Raw genomic sequence first — 9,817 nt, 5'->3', positions numbered from 1 at the left:
AAAATGATATTAAAACTAAAAAATATTTAAAGAGAGAAGCACCCTTAAAAAAAAGAAAACATAACAATATTTTTAGAGTTGAAAAATGATTATATTGTTAAGTTTTCTTTTTATTTATATCCTGTTTATATTATATAAAAATAAAAAATTATTAATTGATATTATAATTGATAAAATAAAAATTATTAAATAAGAATTAAAAATATATTTATATATAATGAGAATTAGGGTGGGGATGAGGGTGGAGAGTACAAAACTAAATCCCACCCTATTAAAAATTTAAGAATTATTTTTTTCCTACTCCCCACCCTATTCTCAAAAATTATTTAAAATTTTTTTTATTTAGGATAGGGCTCTATAGACTCTAAATCCGTGGAGGATTTTACCATCCCTACCTGCGTTTGCCATCGGAAGAGCGCAGTCACAGCTAGTTAATCGACTCGGGAGGGGCAAATGGTAAAACACTATACTTCAACTCTAAAGAGACGAAAGTGTCGTGCTCCTCAATTTTTTTAAAATTAACGGAGGTTTCGTAAATTTTTAAATTCAAAAACTTTTTTCTTCTTCATCCTTTGGCCTTTCCGCTTCTTTCATCTATAATCGATATGTTTTATAACAAGTTGAAAGAATCTTTCGGAGTATTAACTGGTTCCTGCGCAAGTAGCTAGTAATTTGTTTCTTATATATTTGACTGGCACGGCATTTAAAAAAAGGATTCAATTGTGAGTTCACCTCGTATTTTCACTCAATCAAGAAACACTTGCCTTTATCCTTTTGTACTTATCTATCCGATCTACATTAACTCTTAACTTAATTTGTAATCTTGATCTAGAAACCCTTTTTCTGAATTGTTTCCATCTTCTCATCTAAAAGCTCTTTCTTAATATCAAAATCACTTTGTTGTTGTGTTAACTTTGATGTTCTTCATAATTTATTGTCAGGATTGAATACTATAAGATGGTGGAAATAATCGTTAATCTTGTTTTAGAAGTCGTAAAATGATTGGCTCCTCCAACAGAACGCAGACTTGGTTATTTGCGTAACTACCATGCCAACTTTGAGAATCTCGGGGCACAAATCAAGAACCTCAAGGATGAATGTACGAGCATTCAGCGCAGAGTTTCTGAAGTTGAATGAAATGGTGACAAGATTGAAGAGAAGGTTGAGAAGTGGCTGGTTAGTGCAAAGAAGATCATTGATGAGGCAGCCAAATTCGTTCAAGATGAGGAGACAGCAAACAACAAGCGCTGTTTCAAGGGGTTGTGTCCTAATTTGAAGACCCGGTATCAGCGCAGCAAGAAAGCGGAGACAGAGGTGAAGGCGGCCATTATTGAGCTCCGGGAAGAAGCTGGGAGATTTGATAGAATTTCTTACCGTACCATTACGGAGGAGATATGGCTTAAGTCTCACAAAGGCTATGAGGCCTTCGAATCAAGACTTTGTGCTCTGAAGTCTGTACAAAATGCATTGACTGATGTTAATGTCAGCATCATTGGGGTGTACGGCATGGGCGGCATTGGAAAGACGACATTGGTGAAGGAGGTAGCAAGGAAAGCCAGGAAGGACAAGCTCTTTGACCGAGTGGTTTTTTCAGAGGTTTCCCAGACAATAGACATAAAAAAAATTCAGCAAGCAATTGCCGAGAAATTAGGTCTGGTGCTACAGGAGGAAACGGAATCTAGTAGAGCAAGTAGGCTACATGAACAATTGAAGAGGGAGGAGAAGATCCTTATAATTTTAGATAATATCTGGAAACGTGTCGATTTGGAGACCGTTGGAATTCCTTTTGGTGACGATCATAGAGGATGTAAATTGTTGCTGACAGCAAGAGATCGTACTGTACTGTTCAGTATGGGTTCGGAAAAAAACTTTTTGGTTGACATTTTAAAAGAAGAAGAAGCTTGGAGATTGTTCAAGCTAATGGCTGGGGATGATGTGGAAAATCGTGAATTGAAATCTACAGCAACAGAAGTAGCCAAAGCATGTAAAGGCTTGCCCATTGCCTTAACTACAATAGCAAGGGCACTGAGAAACAAGAGTATGCCTCAATGGAAGACTACCTTGCAGCAACTTCGAATGCCTTCATTGGTGAATTTTGGAGGAGTACCAGCAGAGGCATATTTGACTATTGAGTTAAGTTACAATTATTTGGAAGGTGAGAAACTTAAGAATATTTTTCTGCTCTGTAGTCTAATGGGGAATGAAATTGCCACTTCAGACTTGTTTAAATACTGCATGTGTTTGGGTATATTTAAAGGAGTCGATACGATGGAAAATGCACGAACCAATTTTTATGCATTGATCCATCAACTTAGAGACTGTTTTTTATTGCTCGGGGGTGATAACAATGAAAAGCTTTCTATGCATGATGTTGTTCGCGCTGTTGCCATTTCAATTGCTTGTCGTGACCAAAATGCATTAGTAGTAAGAAATGAGGAGGTGTGGGAATGGCCAGATGAGGATGCATTAAGAAAATGCTACGCAATCTCTATAAGAGATAGTAGTATTCATGAACTTCTTGAAGGATTGGAATGTCCACAGCTTGAGTTTCTATATATGGATTCCAATGGTTCTTCTGTTGAAATCAATGTTCCTGAGAAATTCTTCACAGGGATGAAAAAGCTCAAAGTTGTAGATTTCTGTAGAATGCAATTTTTTTCCTTGCCACCATCAATTGATCATCTATTAAATCTTCAAACTCTCTGTCTGGATCAATGCATATTGGGAGACGTAGCCATCATTGGAAAATTGAAGAATCTAGAAATCCTTAGCTTTTCTGGTTCTGGTATTGTAAAGTTGCCTGAAGAACTAGGTCAATTGACTAAGCTAAGGCATTTAGATTTGTCCAACTGTTTCAAACTAAAAGTTATTGCACCCAATGTCATATCAAGCTTGATTCGATTAGAAGAACTATATATGAGTAATTGCTTTGTTGAGTGGGAGGATGAAGGACCCAATAGCGAAACAATTAATTCCAGGCTTGATGAGTTGATGCATTTGCCTCGGTTGACCACTTTAGAAGTGCATGTTAAAAATGATAATATTCTACCAGAAGGCTTTTTTGCCAGAAAACTGGAAAGATTTAAAATATCAGTAGGAGAGGCGGCATTCCTACCTTTTGGAGCGACCAGCAATGATGCTTGTTTCAGATTGAGTTGGCCTCTATTTATGATCAATGATAGTGAGACCTTAAGGACGTTGAAGCTGAAGCTTAATTCTACGACCATTTCCTCGAAGAAATTGGAGGGCATCAAGAATGTTGAATACTTATGTTTGGACAAGTTGCAAGGTATAAAGAATGTTCTTTTCGAACTGGACACGGAGGGTTTTTCGCAGTTGAAGCATCTGCATGTCCAAAACAATCCTGACTTCATGTGTATCGTTGACTCGATGGAGAGAGTACCTCTCCATGATGCCTTTCCACTTTTGGAGTCACTTAATCTCTACAATTTAATGAAGTTGGAGAGGATATGTCAGGATCGACTCAGCGTACAATCTTTCAATGAATTAAAAACCATAAGAGTGGAACATTGCGGTCAGTTGAGTAATATCTTCTTGCTGTCTGCAGCAAAATGCCTTCCAAGACTTGAAACGATTGCGGTTATTAATTGCAGAAATATCCAAGAAATATTTGCAGTTGGTGGCGGAGATGTTGTGATCGATCATCAGAAGATAGAGTTTGGTCAATTAAGGACTTTGTGTCTGGGAAATCTTCCGGTGCTTAGAAGCTTTTGCCGTGAAGTGGAGAAGAATAGACAAGCCCAGGGATTGCAGGAGACATGTTACAATGAAATCAGCCGTCTGAAAGACAAGCTTGATACTTCCTCACCACTTCTCAACGAGAAGGTACACAGAAGTTTAACAACTTATTTTTCTGTTGTATTTTATTTTAAATATCATGCATAATCATAAATTAAGTAAAGAAAAATGATTAATGCGGCACATTCGCTTGCTCCCATCAGGTGTCACTTCAATTTGATTTTGTCTTACTTTTGCAATTATCTGTATGGAGAAAATTGATACCATTGGAGGCTTCATCACATATATGTACATGATGTGAGATCTAACAATTAATACGAAAGAACCTTATATATATTTCAGGTTGTGTTCCCCAGTTTGGAGGCTTTGGATCTGCGTCAAATTAATGTCGAAAAGATTTGGCACGACCAACTTTCCGCTGCCATGTTTCCTTGCTTTCAAAATCTAACACGATTGATCTTGTGGATCTGTCCCAAATTAAAATACGTATTTTCAGCTTCGATGCTCAGAAGTTTTGAGCATCTCCAACACCTGGAGATTGCCTGCTGTGAGCGTTTGCAGGAGATTATTTCCAAGGGAGGGACAGATGATCAAGTGACTCCTAATTTTGTCTTTCCGGGGTTGACCACTCTGAGACTTATAGGACTACCTAAACTTAAAAGCTTATACCCTGGAATGCATACTTCAGAATGGCCGGCATTAAAAGTGTTGAATGTGTTAGCTTGTGACCAAGTAACGGTATTTGCTTCAGAATTATTTCACTTTTGCAAAATTAGCGAGGAGAACAAACTTGATACCCCAGCACGACAGTCCCTATTCTTCCTTGAAAAGGTGTGAAACCATTTACAAACTGTTTAATGTTAAATCAAAATTGTTCTTACCACGCATGTGAAAGTTTATTTAAACGTTGAGGATTTTCTTAGCTATAGTCTACGTTAATATGCATGCATTTTATAACATGAAAGAGATAAAAGAAATTTTTTTCTTTTCCTACTGAAAAAGAAAAAAAAAAGATGTTTTAAATTATGTGATTGATATGGTGATCAGGTCTTCCCCAACTTGGAGGAACTGGGATTAAATGGAAAGGACATCAGAATGATTTGGCACGGCAATTTCCCACAACACCTCTTTGGCAGTCTTAAAGTTCTTCGACTAGCAGATGATCATGTCTCAGCTGCTGGTTTTCCACTTGGTTTACTTGAGAGATTTAATAATCTGGAAAAGCTCAGACTGGATGGATGTTCATGCAAAGAGATACTCTCAAATGATGGACACCTGGATAAACATGGGGGGAAGCTCGCACAGATCAAATCTTTACGGCTGGTCAGACTAAATGATCTGAATCAACTGTGGAAAGAAGACTCCCAAATGGACTCCATTTTTCAATATGTTGATAATGTACTCATACATGGGTGTGACAGTCTTTTAATTCTATTGCCATCATCATCAGTATCTTTCTGGAATCTAACAATTCTAGAAGTTTCCAGCTGCAAGAAGCTGGTAAACTTAGTAACATCCTCTGCAGCAAAAAGTCTAGTGGCACTTGTAAGGATGCAGGTATTTGGATGCAGAGCATTGACACAAGTTGTAAAAAGTGAGGGAAATGAATTAGCAAAAGAAGAGATTGTTTTCAGCAAATTGAAGACTTTGGCTCTGGCTGATTTATATAGTCTCACAAGCTTCTGCTCTGGCAATTACATCTTCAAGTTTCCATCTTTAGAAGATTTATTTGTAATTGGTTGTCCCAAGATGAAAATTTTCACTATAGGAGAATTGAGCACACCGCCGAGAGTAAACGTCATGTACAGAAACAGAGGGGCTCCGTGTTGGGATGGTGACCTTAACACAACCATACAACAATTACATAAGGTATATAAGAAAATGGATACAAAAGTAGTCGTAATTATAATTAATTTAAATAAATTAATGAGATTTTTTTTTTCTTTTTCTAGCTGTTGGATGGGTCATCCTCCGGGTCGAACACCTACTTATCTAATAGGCCTTTTAGTTCTTGGAGGTGTTGTGAATTTGAAGAATGAAGTCCCAGGTAATTAATTTTCATTTCATTTCTTTGGTGCCCCTTTTTTCTTTTGGGACAGAAAAAGGTTTCAGATGTCTTCATGACGAGGGTTATTTTGTTTCAATCTCTTTTCTGATTTGCATTTCAACCTTTTCTTTTCTAACATCATCTATATTTTCCATGATGAAATGCCCTCAACAACATCATTGGATTATAGAAGTGATTCAATGCTTTCTGTTCTTCAACTTAAAAACAGGAGGATTCGATTATAGAATTGTGCATCTCATCCAGATGTGATGGTGGTTAGATTTACGCATGCTTTTCATGAAGGGAACTGTGCTGCGGACAAACTCGCCAACTTGGGTGCAGAAGCTGCTGGTTTTTTCTAATGGACTGACTCTCCTTCTGACCTTTTACCCATGCTCCATCGCGATGCTCTTAGATTGTTGGCCTGTAGGTTCAGTCAAGCTCTGCTTTGGCTTCGCTCTATTGAGTTAAGGATGTTTATTTTCTCAGTTTGGACGTTTGCTGCATTCATGTCTGGCTTTTTTAAGCTGTTATTTTCATTTGGCCTGTTCAAGAAGATTTATCAGGTCATTCTTTGGAGAAGCCATCCCTGTGAAATTTGTGTTTCCTACATTTGATCTTCTCATGCTGAGACAATTTATATGCCTAAACTAAAGATGTGTTAATTTACCATTTCTGTGTACTACTAGAATTATATGCAATAAATTTATGGTGAATGAATCAAATATTGATCCATGAATACTGTTTGTTTCCAATGGTGCTCCGGAAAGTTAATCTTCTGGTTCCTCCGAGTCCTGAAACTATACTTCATCTCTGTTAAGGAAGCTCATGTTGCAGTCAACAGAGCAGCTCAGTTAGCAAGTGTGAACCAAAGCAGAAATCAGCAGAGTTTGTTAAGAAGCTTTGCCAGCTCAGCAGGTTTGTTGTAGCATGCTTTTCATTATGTTTGTAGTTAAGCTTACTTAATTAGTTGAGCTCTCTGAAATCTCAGCTTAGTATATAAACTAATGTTGATTTACTTTCATTGTAATCGTGAATTGAAATGAAATAAAAACTTCATAATATTCTTTCCATTTTCTCAGTTCCTAAACACATTTTACAGTTGCAAATTTAACTTTCAAACATGGTATTAGAGCCAAACAGAGCAAGCTCTAGTAATCAACAAATGAATTCTAGAAATACAACAATAGCAAATATAAGTCAGATCAATTTCTCATTTAACACTCTGATCAAATTAGATAGATCTAATTATTTGCTTTGGCGATCACAAGTCCTAGCATCGATCAGAGGAAATCGATTGGAAGGTTTCGTAAATGGAACCAAACCAGCACCAGAAGAAACATTACTACTCGCCAGAGCTGATGGATCTGCTCAAGAAATTGATAATCTAGAATATCAAAATTGGAGATCACAGGATCAATCCTTACTTGGATGGCTGTTATCAGCAATTAATGAAGGTAATCTTAGTCTTGTTATTAATTGTGTAAGCTCGTTTGATGCATGGAAAACCTTAGAGAAGAAGTTTGGAGTCCAATCTGAGGCTAGAGTACTTCGGCTTAGATATGAGTTAAATACAATAAAGAATGAGGCATTAAGCATTGAAGATTACTGTATTAAGATGAAATCTATAGCTGATGAACTTGCTAGTGCTGGTAGTCCTATAACAGAGAAAGATCTGATGTTAACAATATTAAATGGATTAGGATCAGGCTATCGTGATATAGCTACTTTCATAACTGGTTCTAAAATGGAATTTGATGATGCTTATGCATTGTTGTTAACACATAAAACCAGACTTGAATAAGAACAAGATGATAAGAATATGTTTAATGCAAACTATGTCTATGCTAATACATGTTATCCTAGAGCTTTCTATGGTCAAGTTAGAGGTAATTTTAGAAGAGGTGGATATGTTAGTGGTAGTTTTGGTAATTTTGGTGGTAGAACTCATGGATTTGGAAGAGGAAATTTTGGTCCACAAAGAATGTTTAATGGAAGCTTCAAGAGTGGAAATGGCGGAGGACAGTTTCCTGGTCAAAATAATGCTCATAATGTTTCTCCTCAATCACTAAGAAATATGACTCCATTCACTAGAAATGGATTTGTTGGAATGAATGGATCGACACTGGAACCATAGAAGAAACTACTTGTCAGATCTGTTTTAAAATTGGCCATACAGCTGACATCTGCTGGCACAGATTTATAGAAGACTATACTCCTACTCCAAGAAATTTCAATAAAGGAAAAGGACCAAGAGCTACATACTTTGCTAACTTTGATAGTTTCAACTCACATCCCAGCAATGAAGAATATGATTGTTTCAACTACATGTCACCAAATTTTCATTATAATTCTTGAGTTGATACTTACAATCCTGCAGCTGCATATATGGCAAATTTTGAAGGAGTTGCTGATGATGGCTGGTATTAGGCGTGGGCAAAATCGGGTTCGAATCAACCCGATCGGGTTTCGGGTTGGTCGGGTTTGATAAAAATCAATTCGAGCTCCACCCGAATGTATAACCCGATCCAATCCGATCCGAATTTAATTCGGATCGAATCGGATCGGGTTAAAAAGTCGGATGGAGTTCAGATCGGATCAGATGCGGGTTAATTCGGGTTATTCGGATGAATTCAGGTTAATTCGGGTCGGGTGTAATCGGATCGGATTCGGGTTAATTCGGTTCGGGTTAAATTCAGGTTATTCGGATCAATTAGGGTCAATTCGGGTTATAATTAATTTGGCAATTGGGGAGGTGAAATTAGGAAATTAATTTATTATAATTTTATTGTATTTTTTCCTTAGGGGTTTTGGTGCTGGAAAGATTGTAAAAGTCACATGAAATTATCTTTTCTATTTTGTGTTGTTGATTATGAGGCTCATAATGAATCTTGCACCAAGCATGCTTGCAAAAATTTTGTTCTTATTAAAATAAATTAGGCTTGTGTTCATTTCGGCAATAACAACATGAACGTGCATGTCCTTTACAAAAGAAGCATTTGTGGCTTGTGCACTTGCAGAATTTGTCAATACAAATTTGGCCCAAAAAAAAAATTGTTCATTTTTGTATTCATGTAAGGCATTATCAACACACACTAGGGATTGCAAGCTATCATATAAAATAAAAAATAAAAAGTCATTGATCCGTAAATTTCTAGCTTCAGGTGAGAAATCAATCTCCTCATAAATAAATAACTAAATAAAGTTAACAGCCGAACAGAGCTGGAATGAACGGCACTAAATAATTGTTCAAATAATAGTTGGGGAAATGATCATACAGAAATTGCAATTCCTTCAGCTAGCCCAATGTGTCAAAAATAGAGCCAGTGAAAGAAAACTAAGACATTTCTCTCCCACCTTCCTTTTCCTCCCTCATTCATTCATCTATTCATTTCAACCAACAAAAAAAGAAAACTACTATAGAATTAAATTCAAATGATTCAAAATTAAAAATGAACACAAAGCATAAAATTAAAATTAACACAAAGTTTAAATTTAATAGTCTCCATCCAAAGCGCAATGTCCAATTCTAAAATCTAAACATTAATCTTTAGAACACAAAATTAAACATAATTAAATAGTTTCCATTTTCCAAAACACAAATGACAAAGTTCCAAATCCAAAACACAACAAAGTTTAAATGTAAATCTAGATCAACTTCCTCCACAGCTCCACCGTTCCTCGCAAGCACTTTGACAACTTTTAACTTCAATTTCTTCTACTCCAAGTTGAAGAATTGAAGCATATATCCCCTAGGGAAAAATTGAAAAAATAATATATGATAGCCGTTTAACTACTTTCTTTAAGCCGCATTACAAATAAAGGGACATTAAACATAAACACATATGCCCAATTCATGTGTATACTTGATTAAATATAAGAAAAAAATTTAAGTAAATTGTGGCTTATTTCATGGCATTCATAACTAAGTAAATTTAATAATAATCATAATTCCTAAGTAATACCATTCCAGCAATTTCAATGTGTCTAAAATAAATGAAACAATTATAA

At 36.2% G+C, this 9,817-nt stretch overlaps 1 protein-coding gene across 3 annotated transcripts; it reads left to right on the top strand.

Moving 5' to 3' along the window:
• The first annotated feature begins 320 nt into the window (after positions 1-320).
• Positions 321-6,881, top strand: LOC102629105 (disease resistance protein At4g27190-like). 3 transcript variants are annotated; one of them, XM_052443445.1, is made up of 6 exons: positions 321-456; positions 942-3,846; positions 4,102-4,590; positions 4,807-5,628; positions 5,712-5,806; positions 6,036-6,881. In XM_052443445.1, the coding sequence occupies exons 2-5, from the start codon at positions 1,507-1,509 to the stop codon at positions 5,796-5,798; spliced, it is 3,738 nt and encodes a 1,245-aa protein (XP_052299405.1). In that variant the 5' UTR covers positions 321-456; positions 942-1,506; the 3' UTR covers positions 5,799-5,806; positions 6,036-6,881. The 3 variants fall into 3 exon arrangements, with proteins under 3 accessions (XP_052299405.1, XP_024955621.1, XP_052299406.1); XM_025099853.2 differs by lacking the exon at positions 321-456 and adding an exon at positions 491-722; XM_052443446.1 differs by lacking the exon at positions 321-456 and adding an exon at positions 491-722 and having other exon boundaries at positions 5,997-6,881.
• Positions 6,882-9,817: the final 2,936 nt, after the last annotated feature.

Source organism: Citrus sinensis, chromosome 6 (assembly GCF_022201045.2).
Source record: "Citrus sinensis cultivar Valencia sweet orange chromosome 6, DVS_A1.0, whole genome shotgun sequence".
Lineage (NCBI taxonomy): Eukaryota > Viridiplantae > Streptophyta > Magnoliopsida > Sapindales > Rutaceae > Citrus > Citrus sinensis.
Note: the sequence above shows the minus strand (reverse complement) of the source record. Positions and strands in the feature narration are given on the sequence as shown.